A 16677-nucleotide genomic window follows, 5' to 3' on the forward strand; every position below is an offset into this window, starting at 1 on the left:
TTCACCCCCCTCTTTTTTTTTTGTCATTGTAATCGGGAATAGGAAGAAGAAGAAGAAAATGGGAAGACATCTGGGCTTATTGCTGAGCTTGATCTGTAGCCTACTTGTTGGGGTAGCAGTTGCAGATTGGAACATCTTGAACCAGAGGATAGTGAAGAACAAAAATGGGATGAAGATAACCCTCAAGAACTACTGTGAAGCTTGGAGGATTAATGTGGAGCTCCACAACATTCGCAACTTCGAGGTTGTTCCAGAAGAATGCACAGATTACATCGGCAAATACATGAGCTCCACTCAGTTTAAGGTGGATTCCGCGAAAGCAATCGAGGAATGCACTATCTATCTCAGCACCACCTTCAAGTTGACTGGAGATGGCAAGGATGCCTGGGTTTTCGATGTTGATGATACCCTCCTCTCCACTGTTCCTTATTTCAAGAAGCATCGTAATGGGTAGATCGAACTCTCTACTTTATTCTCAATTGCTTTACTTCCCAGATTTTATCATGGTAGTTCAATCTTTCCCAGTCTCTTTATAGATCTTTAATTTAGCTAATCAAAAGGAGTTCAGATCAGGTTTTCACATGGGATCCCACCGTTTTAAGCAGTATCTAGATCACAATCAAAGCAATTAATATATCATTGACTCGTGATCTGTTTACAGAAATATGACGAACATGTGGACTTCATTAATTAAGTCACTCTCTTCGCTATGTTAGACTTTGGTCTTAGTGGAATCCACATGTCCGTCATAGGTCCATGTGAGAACGAAAACCTAATATGAACTCCTATCGACGAGTAAGGCCTGTGGGTGGCTTCTAGGCCAGGATGGGATGGGATGGGATGAGATGGGCTTGGCTGAGATACGAAGGCCCATCTATAACCAGACCATATGCACCTCCCTGATTGTGTACCAACCTAGCCAAGAGTGATTTACCTATCACATCAGCATTTCATGTGCGTGGGTGTACATTAAATATCCTGTCCAATAGAACACTCACCAATCCATATAGGACTTATGAAAGAAAGAACACTACTCGTTGGCACAGTTATATGCCTAAACACATGGGTAAGGAAAGACTATACTCCCCCCACTCTGAAGATGTTAATGTCAGCCCTCCAATTGGTTGTGAGCGCTAGTGTGTATCTGCACTAGCGGGTAATATTTCTTTGCTATTTTTAGTAAGGGTAAAATCATACCCTACTACATTTGTATTAAAAAAATGTGTCAAGACAATGAAAAATCTTGATAACTTACATAATGGTAAATCACTTCAAATTATTTTGAAATTTTATTTAACCCCTGACTTAACTTTGAGGAATAAAACACCGGATAATCCAAAATAAGTTACAACTACTTAGTTTGCAGTCAATGACATCTTGTGTTCACAAATATCCTCTTGGGTTTTTGTATCATCCAAATGCCCTTCGAGATTTAATTTCTTTGGCTGCAAGCAGGCCCGATAGCAGTAAAAAAAATTCCACTATAAAGATGTCATTTAGACAACCCCATTAATAATATTTTTACTGATATTGGTTAATCGTTTTGTTCAGGGGGGAGAAGTATAACATTACCTCTTTTGAAAAATGGGTGTGGGAAAGGAAAGCTCCAGCTCTTGAGCACTCACTGAACCTCTTCAAACAGATAAAAGGGAAAGGGATGAAGATCTTCATAATATCTTCAAAAGGAGAGCACCTAAGGGATCCCACTACTGACAACCTCTTTAAAGTTGGTTACACAGGGTGGTCTGGTCTCATGCTAAGGTTAGTAAAACTCTATCCTTCCACTTAATTAAATAAAATTTAGATTCTTTTCTCAATTCTCTTCCTTTCTCCCTTTCTATATCTCAAGATTAGTCATTAATAGTGTTGTCATTATACATAATATAGGAGTTGTGAGGACAATGGCAAGACAGTGCAACAGTTCAAAGCTGAGCAGAGGAAAATGCTGATCAGTGAGGGCTATCGTATATGGGGAATGGTTGGATCACAGTGGACCAGCCTCTTGGGACTTCCTACTGCCATGAGAACATTTAAGCTTCCCAATTCCTTATACTACATTCCCTGAAAGGCCTCCAATGGAATGAGTTGGATCATAAACAGTAATGGATCATTTCAGATCCAAATTAAATGTGAAACTTCAACCAATTTGACTCAACTTAGGCACCGTTTGACAACGTTTTGTTTCTGTCGTTTCTGCGTTTTCTTGTTTCAAAAAATGGAGAAACAACCTAAGAAAGCATTTGATAAAGTTGTTCCGTTTCACTCATTTCTAGAAACATAAATCAAAATTTATGCCTATCTACAATTCTAAAAACGACTTTGACAAAACAAGTCCAACTTGTTTCGTCGTTTATAGAAACGAATTTGAAAGAAAAAAAAAAAGGGTTGTTGTGCTTGATTAATCTCTCAACTATTTAAAATAAAAAAGAAGCAACTGACCCCTCTCTCCCTTTTCAGCATCCGATGATACTATTGGGTTTTTTAGTGGCATTATGTCTGCAAAAACCGTTTCGAGAAGCAAGTTTATCAAACACCAAAAAATCTATTTTTTGGTCCAAAAACATGAATAGCGATTTCTGCTGTTTCTTGACACAGAAACAACAGAAACATTATCAAACAGTGCCTCAGATTCTCATGGTTCAGGCAAACATCCATTCAGGTGAAGTATCAAGATAGAGACGATGATGCTATAGCAATATTTATTTATTTATTATTATTATTTATTTTTATTTTTTTTGGCTATCGACGGGTATTCAGGCTTTTAACCTGATTAGTCCCGCGGCCCATACTAACGCCACAACTACATAGACCAGGTTCTAGTGATCAAATATAGTACTTAAATACACTTCATATCTTTTTTTGTTTATTGGAACCATATAGCTGCAAATATGAGCAGCTGAGACATGGAAATGTCTTTACAAAAATATTTTAATTCAATACTTTATACATTTATAGATTAGTCCATCTTATCAGCTCCACTCTGCCTCTTAGCACGGTATTCAAATAAGGTACCATCAAAGCAGCGCCTCACAGCTTCTTTGGATAAGAAACCCTCTTCATCTCTTGCAAGCACATACAGAACTACCCATTCCACCTTACTTGCAGTCCTATCAAAACCCAAGAAAATTAGAGATTCATAAAACCTTCAAAGAAGTTTCAGATGGAATCTTTAAAACATATATAGAAATTAGGAACAAACCAGCCAAAGAGATCATAGGCGACCCTGTTGCCTTCAGTCATGTTCCATATCTCCCCAAACGTCAATTTATCAGGAACTGTACGCGCATACTTGCTGAAAATGTTCTCCAGATTCACTGGAACATACCTTCCTTCAGTGTCATAAGTTCCCGAATCACTTCCATGCTTGTTTCTGTGTATATTGTGAACATAAATCGGAAAGAAAGGAGATGGAATCCATCCGGGCAAGGTTGGGTAACTGAAGACGACATTGATGCCGATGGCCAACACCAATGATGCGATCATATTGAACCCAATTGCACGCATTCCTGAAATATCAGATTTAATCAATTCACTCAGCTATATCTTGCACAACTTGTTCATTGGGGAATTTAGTTGGACACCTTACCTGCATAAGTTTCCCAAGGATAGATGATACCGTTTTTGTCTTGATCGAAGAAAGCTACATGTTGTTGAAGGACGCTCAAATCGTGATGGTTGTGACCATCCGTCCCATTGGGGTGCTCTGTATCTGGCGCAGCCAAAGCCCTTGCCATGTCTGTTTACAATTGAAAAGCTAAAAATAAAAAGAGGTCACCATGAACTACAACCCAGTTGCTTGTGAAGCAGAGGAGGAGACAAGATCTATAGCATTTAAAAAAAAAAAAAAAAAAAAAAAAATTACAGGGCTTGGGGAGGCTCTGCTCCAAGTCGCTCCGGACCCATCGTTCAGCCGTTACAGGCGCTTGCCTTGCCACTGTCTCCAATGCGTCGGTCGATGATGGCTCTGTTGCCATTTGCTAATCTTGTGTTCTCTCTCTCTCTCTCTCTCTAAACACCAGACCTCCATGGCTATATAAGGATTCTATGGCTATGAGGAAAGAAGTGTGATTTCGAAATGCATTCGAGGGTTGTTGTTACTTGCACTCTTTGAACTTTGAAAAGCAGTTGTTGAACGTTGGATTAATATGTTGGAAGGTCTAAAATGTTGATACATCTTGGAGGTTGATTCATTTGATTCATTTGATTCATTTGAACCTGTATTGTACTGTAAGAGACGACTCCAAAGGTTCCTTTTTAACCCAACTACAAGAATGGGATTTCATAATATGGAATTTGGGTGGTGTGGTCCCCCTTATAGGGTCAAATCAGTAAGTTTCAAGAAGAAATATGATCACATAAGTATCATACCAAATCTCATCAATCGAACCACTTTTTCGAGAAAAAGTTGTGAAGCTGAAATGGATATGCGATAGATAAGATCAGATCGGTAATAACCTTTGTTTCATGCTATTCTCTTGATACATCTGAATGTTATGAAAAAACAACAAACTACAATCTAAAAGAGAGAAATCGGTGGCACGACTTAGAACTAGGGGTGTCAATGGTTCGGTTTAGTTTGGCCCAGTTTCAATCTGGGTTGAATCGGTTTCAATGTGCGAATGGTGAAACCGAAATCAAATCAATAAGAAAATTTCAATTTCAATTTGTTTAGATTTTGTTGTGTTTGGTTTTGGTTTTTTGTCCAATTTGAGTTTGATTTTCAATACAAAAACTATGTAAATTTTGATTTTTTTTTTAATGAATTTTGGATTTCTTCGGTTTCTTATCAATTTATTTTGGTTTTGATCTAGGTTTCAAGTTGATTTCGGTTTGGTTTCTGGTTCATTCAGTTTTTAATGCGGGTTCGATTTGTTGGTGGGGTTATAGTCTCCCAAACCAAAACTGGCCCAATAGCCTTCAGTTCGGTTTGGTCCGGGTTCAATCGGCTTGGTTTGGGTCAGTTTAATGGGTTTGATTTAAGTATTGACACCTCTACTTAAAACCCTAAAAGGGTTTGCGAACATTAAGATGGCAGGTGAATCGTCCCCTATGCATTTAAGAAAATTAAGATGGTGGGTGAATTGTCCTCTATGCATTTAAGAAAACTAAGATGGTGGGTGAATCGTCTCTATGCGTTTAAGAAAACTTTCTTATTTTTATATATTATAAATTAACTAAAACTATTAAAAGAAAAAAGATATTGAAAGAGTTGTACACAAGAAATATTGATGTTTAATAGAGACTTACTCTATTAAATACTATACACAATTTGAAGGCAAAAGCAACCAATGAGCTTAGCCATAAAAACACTATCCCGAAAGAGACTTATTCTTTTGGAAAATTCTAAGATTACACAAAATCAGGTTTTCATGTACAATATTACCCATTTGATGTTTGTGATAATTAAATGGAATTACTAAATCGAGTTTGGGTATTACAAAAATACCCAAAACAATGTCTCTCCCCCTCTCACTTACATTTTTGACATTTGTACCCTAGTTTCCGTCTACCTCTGCTTCTACAAACATCATGTCCACCACCCTGCAAGGGCGTCGCTGCCACTACCAGCACTGATGTCTGCTGATACAACCACATTGCCGCCGCTCCCGCTATTGTCATCACCACCACCACCAACTAGCAAGCCCCACTAGAAAAAACCCAAAAGTCGGTAGCCATGTATTTTTCACTATTCTTTTCTTCTAAAATTAGAATCGATTGTATACTTCTAAGTGTAGTCTTCTAAATGAAAATATTAAAAACAAACAAGAGAAAACATGCCTAAAGGAAAGGAAGAATTACATTCTAATGTGGTTAATTAGTCCATAATTCTAATAAACGAAGTTTGTTTCGTCCCCAGGGTCTTGATTAGGGATGTAAACAGATCGAATTCAAACAAAATAAAGTACTATCCAAATTTGAATTTGTTTATTAATCCACTCTCCAAATTCAATTTGTTTATTCAACTGGATACGTAGAATGAAATGAAATTCTAATTCTCTTTCGTAAACAGATTCCGGATATTTTATTATCACATCGAATAGTTAAATAGATTAAATAATAATTGATCAAAACCTAGGATTTTCGAGTATTTATTTATATCCCTAGCCTTGATATATCCTCCCAATTTTTTATTGTTTTGACTGTATCGCTATCCTCTTCTTCTTTTTAATATATTATTTTTTCTTTGAAAAAATTAGACGAAATTTAGTACAACTTAGAACTGGAGCAAAGCAACATCCTTTTTTAACCTTTTTTTCAGGGAAGGAAAAAATTCATCAATTGACGTAATCAAGAACATTTATATTTGTCCCTATCAACAAAAAACCATTATTCTTTTTTTATTTATAACCTTACAAACCAATTGCTTAGACAAAAAATCATCTCCAATGAAGGAGAGAAGCAAAAAAATTAACCACCTTGCAGAGATACAGATCAAAATATGGATGGCAAATTGATACATTGTTCCATGATATTATCTTGATAAATAAATAAAAAAAATTTAAAATTTATGTACAAAGGATTTAAATTAAAAACTTATAAGATGAGAACGTCTTTCTTATAAAAGAGGGTTATTTAAGGGTTCTCAAATTTCTTAAGCAACTGGATTTCACGAATCCATTCCTTATCTTATCGACCATCTTAGAGGAAAAAGGGTCTTTCAGTCATGTCTCCTATTATTATGAACTTCTATCAATTTAATGTGGATACTTATATGGTTCAGGCAAAGATCCACTCATGTGAAGTATCAAGATGTGGCTATGGCAAACTCCTAAAAACAGAGGATGATGCTATATTACAGTGATCTCTCATTTGTTTATTGGAACCGTGAAGCTACAAATCTGAGCAGGTAAGAGCCTGAGATATGAAGTAGCTGTACATTAGATTATCCCATCTTATCAACAGCTCCTTTCTGCATCTTAGCACAGTAATCAAATAAGCTACCGTCAAAGCAGCGCCTCACAGCTTCTTTGGATAAGAAACACTCTTCATCTCTTGCAAGCACATACAGAACTGCCCATTCCAGTTTACTTGCAATCCTATCAAAAACCCAAGAAAATTAAGAAATTTAAAAACCTTTCAAGAAATTTCAGATGGAATCTTTATTAAAAAAAAAAAAAAAAAAACAGAGATTAGGAACGAACCAGCCAAAGAAATCATAGGCTACCCTGTTGCCTTCAGTCATGTTCCATATCTCCCCAAACGTTAATTTATCAGGAACTGTACGTGCATACTTGCTGAAAATGTTTTCCAGATTCACTGGAACATACCTTCCTTCAGTGTCATAAGTTCCCGAATCACTTCCATGCTTGTCTCTGTGTATATTGTGAACATAAATTGGAAAGAAAGGAGATGGAATCCATCCGGTCAAGGTTGGGTAACTGAAGGGAACATTGATGCCGATGGCCATCACCAATGATGCGATCATATTGAACCCAATTGCACGTAGCCCTGAAATTTCAGATTTGATTCGACTTGACTCAGCTATGTATTGCATAACTTGTTTATTGAGGAATTTAGTAGAACACCTTACCTGCAAAGGTTTCCCAAGGGTAGATGATGCCGTTGTTGTCTCGATCGAAGAAAGATACATGTTGTTGAAGGACACTCATGTCGTAATGGTAGTGACCATACGTCCCATTGGCGTGCTCTGTATCAGGCGCAGCCAAGGCCCTCGCCATGTCTGTGTACAATTGAAATAAAGAAAATGTTGGGGATTCTTTACCATATTAAACATATGAATAACCCTATAGTGTTTAGAATACAAGAATCATCAACCTTTCATAAAAGATTAATCATAGGTGTAGTCCCTAAACCAAGAACAATAAAGTATCCCATCTTAAAATACATAACCATATAGATTTACCATATCTATAATAATCAATGGGACAACTATGACATGAATCATAAATGGGAATAAAGAAGTACCTGTGTCCCATGAACATATATCATGAACCTCTGTCCCATGTGGTTAAACATTACTCCCATGAAGATGACAATGAACTACGCAAGTGGAGTCCTTCTACTGAGATCTTCTGCAGCCTCTTACTCTAGGGTTTCCTTTCTTTCTGTGCACTTGCTCTTGTGAGAAAGCCGTGCTCCCAAAACCAATAAGGCATTAAAGTAATGGCTGCAGGGACCGTCAGTATTCTATTTATAATAGAATCCCTAAAATCCTATTCCACTCTCACAATGGAAAGAGCTAGGAGTTTCCTAATCATAGTGGGTCTATAATTGCTTGGGCCCAATGGATCAATCGGTATCAGTTAAGCCCACATAAAAATCCTAACAATCTCCCACTTGGGCTACACTGATACTGATGTCTTTCCATTGACTCCTGGCCAAATAATCCCAAGACTGAACACCACTCAAACAAACTTTGATCCAATCAATAATCTCTACTGTTGAACAATAGTAGAAAATACACCTCAATATACGGCATATAACTATCTAATGTTACAGACAATAGAAAATTATCAATCCAAATCGCCTGGAAACGTATATATAAGGAGTTGATATCATACCTGTGATCACATGAACTATACATCTCCTTATAGGTCCTTTCTTGATCTAAAGATCAGCCTACCTTGAAAACCTCACAGGTAGAAAACTTTGATATTAATCAACACTTGGCAAACTGCCATTTTCTTGAATTAATATCTTACTTTGGCATACCGCCTATGGCTAACTGCCACTTCCATGGATTTAGGTTAAATACTACCATAAATCACAAACTTTGGCAAACCGCCTGTGGTAAACCACCACTTCTTTGGACATAGGCTAAATACCACCATACATCACAAATTCTGATAAAATATCGTCAATTACCTTGGCTAAGCACTGCCAATAAATCTTAACAAGCACAACCTTTAAACTTTGGCTTTTACCACCATGATATCTTTGGTTAAATGAGATCATAAAACTCCCACTAACCAAGCATGTCAAAAACCTCAATAACACCAATGTCAGAAAATATGGCTCTTGAGTACTTTGTCGATAAACTTGGATGACATCACCTTTGGGCAAATGTCACTTTTACCTTGGGAAACACACAATTGAACTAAATGTACCACTTTGGTGGGTTTCACTCATTCCTATCATGTTTTCCACATTAGAGAAGAATATATGTACAGAAGTGTATGCTTTAATGTGTTTCTTACACAATCAGAGACAACACAAACAAATGAAGCATAAATGTACACAAATAATTCAGAGAACAGAATTTAAGATAAAATCAATTCAAAATTACTCCGAAGTCATTATAAACTTAATAGGGCAATAAAATTATTCTTATTTCCCTTCAGTTGTGCTTTGTTCAGCAACAACACCTGTTTGGGTTCCCTGAGAGCTAAAACCAGATCAAGTAACCCTAAGAATCTCAGGTATGAATCATACACACCAAATAACCGGGCTAGAAAATTTAATATGTACACCTAGTAGATAAACTACACAATAAATGTACATCTAGCAGATAAAACACACAAGAGTCACAACCGTAACTACATTCCTATCCTTTGGGCTAAGAATGTACTGGTCCTCTTGTAAATCCAAATTTACTGTGAAAATACAATTACTTTTATCATATGTGGGTTTATAAACCTCTAAGTTATAGTCCTTTCCATACATGTATTTTCTTTAACTTGGTGACATCACCTTTGGGCAAATGTCACCAACTTTACTGCGCTTGGAAAAACTATGAAATAATAGGATGTGCCACTTTGGTGGATTCCATCAAATCCTTTCATAGATTCCTAGAAATATACTGTGCAGCATAAAATGTGCAGAATCTCACACCCAGTTTAATTCTAATATATTTATCCATCATAGGGTGCTTCAAACAAAACATTCAAGTACAAAATGACATGAATATGAATTTACTATATATTTGAACCCATAAATCATTATTCAATATCATGATAATAATAAATCAATGCAAAACTCCAAATAATTCTTTTGCATGAAAAACAATATAGAACACTGAATTTATTCTCCCACTAGTAACCTAGTATACTGACCTTCTACTAGTAACATCCTCCCACTAGCAACCTAGTATACCGAATTTATTCTCCCACTGGTCGAGCCACATAAAATAGCTTAAGATCCATACTTTTATTCTCCCACTTGGCTCGACCAGTCATAAATTAATCCATTTATTGGAGAACACAATTCGTTAAACGTGATATACATATAAACTTGTTCACATATGCCCAAAAACAAAAGAAACCAAACATTTATCAATTAATGTTCATAAATAGGTTTTCAGAGAACAATGGCAGTGTTTAAGAACTTGGTATTGGACTGATCAAAATCGACACTAATCCAACCCAACCAATCCGAATTGATCCAATCGGAATGCAAAAAATAACACATTAAATAAACCTATAACTTATGGTTATAGTGATGAAACCCTCATACACCCTATTGCCATTGATCAACTGTCCAATACATTTTTAGGGCAAAAAAAACTTTGCTTTAAAAGCATAATACCAAACTATTGATTTGGTTCTCCTAGTATAGAAAACTAGGTCTTTGAGACATATGTAGGCCTCTATATTCTCAAGCCACTTTTAAAGACATTAGCTTAATGGTTCAACTCAAGGAAGAATAATCCATTCGATATTTAATTAATGCATGTAACATCAATAAAAACCAACATTACATCACTAACCATTAAACATAATCAAAGTTTCAACTGAACTACAATCTCAACCTTTAGGTCTGGAATGCACTAGTCCACTAAAAACTACAATGACAGTGGGAGCTCTTCAACTTCGAAAATTACTATCACTTTTGGATGCATAACAACTTCTAGGTTAAGGTCTGCCTAGAGTACACTTGCATTTATGCATGTCTTTGATAATGTCGCCTTTGGGCAAACATTACAATGTTGCCTTTGGGCAAACATTACTTAATTCCTACTAACAATTTTCTATGTCTTTGAATATAAGACAAAATCTTTGAGTTGTAAACCTATTACAGTAATCTTAGATTTTACCACTTTGGTGGGTTCCATCAATTCCACTGCAATAGCTTACAACTACACCTGGCAGCTTAAATTTGTGGGTTATTTAAACATGAACTAAATATCAATTTACATGTAAAAGAACAAGCATGTAACTGTTAACAAAATAAACATTACAATGCTCAATTATCAATTACTTCAAGAGTGTCAATCGGAACTTCATACTAATCCACTCAAGTTTCTGCAATTACTGCGAGACTTCTTCTAACTTTCGAAAAGTACCGCCATCTTTGGATGGACAGCATCTTCTAGGTTGAGAAATCCCTATTCTGTTTTTCACTTACTTTAACTTTAACCTTTCTTTGATAATGTCACATTTAAGTGAACATTAGCAACTTTGCTACCAATCATTATTCTCTGTCTTTTCAAACAAAGAAGACTTTGATTTGTATTCTATTACAATAAAGTTGAACTTTACCACTTTGGTGGATTCCACCCAATCTTATTGTAATAGTCTACAAATTTATTCCGGTAGCTAAAAATGGGATTGTTTAAGCATGAATAAAAATATTCATAAACAAAAGCATGAACTACATTACCAAGAATAACCAAGTTCATATTCTAATATGCAAGTAATGTATGAGTTGATTTTCTTTTATTTCTTCCAATTAATAGGAAAATCATAAAGAATCATTAACCACCCATACTTGTAACTTATACAAAACAAATCATAAAAGTTGATCAAAACTAGGCTCATAATATATCAAAACAAAGAGTACGAAAAATTGGACTCAACGCAAAAAACCAGGGTGAAAAATTCTTCACCGTTTGCCTGTACGAGCCATTTGAAGTTGCAGAACTAAAAATAGATCAAAATCAATCTACTTTCCCAAACCAACCGGTCTAATCCGGTTCAGGCATATTGATTCCGAGTCAAAATCCAGGTCCGGTCAACCTTTGACCGAGTCAAACAGAGTTGGTCATGAGTTGACCCACTACACCCCGGGTTAACTCGGTAGGGTTTCCGAGGTGACCCGGCGATGACTCGCCGCCGTTTTTTTTTTGAATTAAAAAAAAAAATTTCTCTCTCCTCTGGCAGCCGGTTTCCGGCGGCGCGTGCCGGCGCGTCCAGAGGTTTTCGGTGACATGCGGCATACCGCCGCGATCGTCTTCTCATGCTCTACAACTTTCGTGAAGAAAGTTTTCCCATATGAGATCTTTAATTAATAGTAAAATTATGATTTTCATGATTTGGGACACAAACCCTATACAAAATCAATTTTCCTTGATTCTAACACTGTAAGGGTTGGCTGTGATACCAATTGTTGGGGATTCTTTACCATATTAAACATATGAATAACCCTATAGTGTTTAGAATACAAGAATCATCAACCAATCATAAAAGATTAATCATAGGTGTAGTCCCTAAACCCAGAACAATAAAGTATCCCATCTTAAAATACATAACCATATAGATTTACCATATCTATAATAATCAATGGGACAACCATGACATGAACCATAAATGGGAATAAAGAAGTACCTGTGTTCCATGAACATAGATCATGAACCTCTGTCCCATGTAGTTAAACATTACTCCCATGAAGATGACAATGACGAACTACGCAAGTGGAGTCCTTCTACTGAGATCTTCTGCAGCCTCTTATTCTAGGGTTTCCTTTCTTTCTGTGCACTTGCTCTTGTGAGAAAGCCGTGCTCCCAAAACCAATAAGGCATTAAGTAAAGTAATGGCTGCAGGGACTGTTAGTATTCTATTTATAATAGAATCCCTAAAACCCTATTCCACTTTCACAATGGAAAGAGCTAGGAGTTTCCTAATCAGAGTGGGTCTATAATTGCTTGGGCCCAATGGATCAATCAGTATCAGTTAAGCCCACATAAAAATCATAACAATCTCCCACTTGGGCTACACTGATACTGATGTATTTCCATTGACTCCTAGCCAAATAATCCCAAGACTGAACACCACTCAAACAAACTTTGATCCAATCAATAATCTCTACTGTTGAACAATAGTAGAAAATACACCTCAATATACGGCATATAATTATCCAAATCGCCTGGAAACATATATATATATATATAAAGAGTTGATATCATACCTGTGATCACATGAAACATACATTTCCTTATAGGTCATTTCTTGATCTAAAGATCAGCCTACCTTGAAAACCTCACAGATAGAAAACTTTGATATTAATCAACACTTGGCAAACTGCCCTTTTCTTGAATTAGTATCTTACTTTGGCATACTGCCTATGGCTAACTGCCACTTCCATGGATTTAGGTTAAATACCACCATAAATCACAAACTTTGGCAAACCGCCTGTGGTAAACCACCACTTCTTTGGACATAGGCTAAATACCACCATACATCACAAATTCTGACAGATTATCGTCAATTACCTTGGCTAAGCATTGCCATTAAACTTTGGCTTTTGCCACCATGATATCTTTGGTTAAATGAGATCATAAAACTCCCATTAACCAAGCATATCAAAAACCTCAATAACACCAATCTCAGAAAATATGGCTCTTGAGTACTTTGTCGATAAACTTGGATGACATCACCTTTGGGCAAATGTCACCTTTACCTTGGGAAACACACAATTGAACTGAATGTACCACTTTGGTGGGTTTCACTCATTCCTATCATGTTTTCCACATTAGAGATGAATATATGTACAAAGTGTATACTTTAATGTGTTTCTTACACAATCAGAGATAATACAAACAAATGAAGCATAAATGTACATAAATAATTCAGAGAACAGAATTTAAGATAAAATCAATCCAAAATTACTCCAAAGTCATTATAAACTTAATAGGGCAATAAAATTGTTCCTATTTCCCTTCAGTTGTGCTTTGTTCAGCAACAACATCTGTTTGGGTTCCCTGAGAGCTAAAACCAGATCAAGTAACCCTAAAAATCTCAGGTATGAATCACACACACCAAATAACCGGGCTAGAAAATTTAATATGTACACCTAGCAGATAAACTGCACAATAAATGTACATCTAGCAGATAAAACACACAAGAGTCACAACCGTAACTACATTTTTATCCTTTGGGCTAAGAATATATTGGTCCTCTTGTAAATCCAAATTTACTATGAAAATACAATTACTTTTATCACATGTGGGTTTAGAAACCTCTAAGTTATAATCCTTTCCATACATGTATTTTCTTTAACTTGGGTAACATCACCTTTGGGCAAATGTCACCAACTTTGCTGCGCTTGGAAAAACTATGAAATAATAGGATGTGCCACTTTGGTGGATTCCATCCAATCCTTTCATAGCTTCCTAGAAATATACTGTGTAGCATAAAATGTGCGGAAGCTCACACTTAGTTTAATTCTAATATATTAATCCATCATAGGGTGTTTCAAACAAAACATTCAAGTACAAAATGACATGAATATGTATTTACTATATATTTCAGCCATAAATAATTCTTCAATATCATGATAATATTAAATCAATGCAAAACTCCAAATAATTCTTTTGCATGAAAAACAATAGGGTACACTGAATTTATTCTCCCACTAGCAACCTAGTATACCGAATTTATTCTCCCACTGGTCGAGCCACATAAAACAGCTTAAGATCCATACTTTTATTCTCCCACTTGGTTCGACCAGTCATAAATTATTCCATTTATTGGAGAATACAATTCGTTAAATGTGACATACATATAAACTTGTTCACATAGGCCCAAAAACAAAAGAAACCAAACATTTATCAATTAATGTTCATAAATATGTTTTCAGAGAACAATGGCAGTGTTTGAGAACTTGGTATTGGATTGATCAAAATCAACAATAATCCAACTCAACCAATCCGAATTGATCCAATCGGAATACAAAAAATAACACATTAAATAAACCTATAACCTATGGTCATAGTGGATGAAACCCTCATCCACCCTATTGCCATTGATCAATTGTCCAATACCTTTTAGGGCAAAAAACTTTGCTTTAAAGGTATAATACCAAACTATTTATTTGGTTCTCCTAGTATAGAAAACTAGGTCTTTGAGACATATGTAGACCTCTATATTCTCAAGCCACTCTTAAAGACATTAGCTTAATGGTTCAACTCAAGGAAGAATAATCCATTCGATATTTAATTAATATATGTAACATCAATAAAAACCAATATTACATCACTAACCATTAAACATAACCAAAGTGTCAACTGAACTACAATCTCAACCTTTAGGTCTGGAATGCACTAGTTCACTCAAAAACTACAATGACCGTGGGAGCTCTTCAACTTCAAAAATTACTATCACTTTTGGATGCATAACAACTTCTAGGTTAAGGTCTGCCTAGAGTACACTTGCATTTATGCTTATCTTTGATAATGTCGCCTTTGGGCAAATATTACCTAATTCCTGCTAACAATTTTCTATGTCTTTGAATATAAGACAAAATCTTTGAGTTGTAAACCTATTGTAGTAATCTTAGATTTTACTACTTTTGTGGGTTCCATCAATTCCATTGCAATAGCTTACAACTACACCTGGCAGCTTAAATTTGTGGGTTATTTAAACATGAACTAAATATCAATTTACATGTAAAAGAACAAGCATGTAACTGTTAACAAAATAAACATTACAATGCTCAATTATCAATTACTTCAAGAGTGTCAACCGGAACTACATACCTGACCTTTGTGTCTAAAACATACTAGTCCACTCAAGAATCTGTAATTACTGCGAGACTTCTTCTAACTTTCAAAAAGTACAGCCATCTTTGGATGGACAGCATCTTCTAGGTTGAGAAATCCCTATTTTGTTTTTCACTTGCTTTAACTTTAACCTTTCTTTGATAATGTCACCTTTGGGTGAACATTAGCAACTTTGCTACCAATCATTATTCTCTGTCTTTTCAAATAAAGAAGACTTTGATTTGTATAAAGAAGACTTTTATTTGTATTCTATTACAATAAGATTGAACTTTACCACTCTGGTGGATTCCCCCCAATCTTATTGTAATAGTCTACAAATTCATTCCGGTAGCTAAAAGTGGGATTGTTTAAGCATGAATAAAAAATATTCATAAGCAACTGCATGAACTACATTACCAAGAATAAACAAGTTCATATTCTGATATGCAAGTAATGTATGAGTTGATTTTCTTTTATTTCTTCCAATTAATAGGAAAATCATAAAGAATCATTAACCACCCATACTTGTAACTTATACAAAACAAACCATAAAAGTTGATCAAAACTAGGCTCATAATATATCAAAACGAAGAGCACGAAAACTGGACTCAATGCAAAAAATTAGGGTGAAAAATTCTTCACCGTTTGCCCGTACGAGTCATTTGAAGTTGCAGAACTAAAAATAGATCAAAATCAATCTAGTTTCCCAAACCAACCGGTTTGGCCAACCGGTCTAATCCGGTTCAAGCATATTGATTCCGGGTCAAAATCTGGGTCAATTGGTCAACGATCCGGTCAACCTTTGATCAAGTCAAACAGAGTTGGTCATTAGTTGACCCACTGCACATCGGGTTAACTCGGTAGGGTTTCCGAGGTGACCCGGCGATGACTCGCCGCCTTTTTTTTTTTTTTTTTTTTTTTTTTTTTTTTTTTTGCATTTAAAAAAAAATTTCTCTCTCCTCTGGTAGCCGGTTTCCGGCGGTGCATGCCGACGCGTCCGGAGGTTTCCGATGACTTGCGAT

General features: G+C 35.8%; 3 protein-coding genes across 3 annotated transcripts; 1 reads left to right on the forward strand and 2 right to left on the reverse strand.

Moving 5' to 3' along the window:
- LOC122083351 (acid phosphatase 1-like) lies at positions 1-2175 on the forward strand. Its single transcript, XM_042651112.1, has 3 exons — positions 1-450; positions 1552-1761; positions 1888-2175. Exons 1-3 carry the CDS (start codon positions 59-61, stop codon positions 2063-2065), a joined length of 780 nt encoding a protein of 259 aa, XP_042507046.1. The 5' UTR covers positions 1-58; the 3' UTR covers positions 2066-2175.
- A 655-nt stretch (positions 2176-2830) lies between these two features.
- LOC122083900 (peroxygenase-like) lies at positions 2831-4024 on the reverse strand. The gene is made up of 4 exons (XM_042651830.1): positions 3863-4024; positions 3587-3736; positions 3200-3506; positions 2831-3107 (listed from the first exon to the last, which is right to left on the reverse strand). The coding sequence occupies exons 1-4, from the start codon at positions 3972-3974 to the stop codon at positions 2957-2959; spliced, it is 720 nt and encodes a 239-aa protein (XP_042507764.1). The 5' UTR covers positions 3975-4024; the 3' UTR covers positions 2831-2956.
- A 2438-nt stretch (positions 4025-6462) lies between these two features.
- On the reverse strand, positions 6463-7692 carry LOC122085181 (peroxygenase-like). The gene is made up of 3 exons (XM_042653645.1): positions 7532-7692; positions 7143-7449; positions 6463-7037 (listed from the first exon to the last, which is right to left on the reverse strand). The coding sequence occupies exons 1-3, from the start codon at positions 7677-7679 to the stop codon at positions 6884-6886; spliced, it is 609 nt and encodes a 202-aa protein (XP_042509579.1). The 5' UTR covers positions 7680-7692; the 3' UTR covers positions 6463-6883.
- Positions 7693-16677: the final 8985 nt, after the last annotated feature.

The sequence above is a fragment of the Macadamia integrifolia genome, chromosome 7 (assembly GCF_013358625.1).
Source record: "Macadamia integrifolia cultivar HAES 741 chromosome 7, SCU_Mint_v3, whole genome shotgun sequence".
Lineage (NCBI taxonomy): Eukaryota > Viridiplantae > Streptophyta > Magnoliopsida > Proteales > Proteaceae > Macadamia > Macadamia integrifolia.

Coding starts and splice junctions, on each gene's coding strand:
- LOC122083351 (XM_042651112.1), top strand. CDS start 59: ATGGGAAGACATCTGGGCTTATTGCTGAGCTTGATCTGTAGCCTACTT. Junction 451..1,551: donor TTCAAGAAGCATCGTAATGG/GTAGATCGAACT, acceptor CGTTTTGTTCAG/GGGGGAGAAGTATAACATTA. Junction 1,762..1,887: donor TGGTCTGGTCTCATGCTAAG/GTTAGTAAAACT, acceptor TACATAATATAG/GAGTTGTGAGGACAATGGCA.
- LOC122083900 (XM_042651830.1), bottom strand. CDS start 3,974: ATGGCAACAGAGCCATCATCGACCGACGCATTGGAGACAGTGGCAAGG. Junction 3,507..3,586: donor TCCTTGGGAAACTTATGCAG/GTAAGGTGTCCA, acceptor CTGATATTTCAG/GAATGCGTGCAATTGGGTTC. Junction 3,108..3,199: donor GCCTATGATCTCTTTGGCTG/GTTTGTTCCTAA, acceptor GGGTTTTGATAG/GACTGCAAGTAAGGTGGAAT.
- LOC122085181 (XM_042653645.1), bottom strand. CDS start 7,679: ATGGCGAGGGCCTTGGCTGCGCCTGATACAGAGCACGCCAATGGGACG. Junction 7,450..7,531: donor CCCTTGGGAAACCTTTGCAG/GTAAGGTGTTCT, acceptor CTGAAATTTCAG/GGCTACGTGCAATTGGGTTC. Junction 7,038..7,142: donor GCCTATGATTTCTTTGGCTG/GTTCGTTCCTAA, acceptor GGTTTTTGATAG/GATTGCAAGTAAACTGGAAT.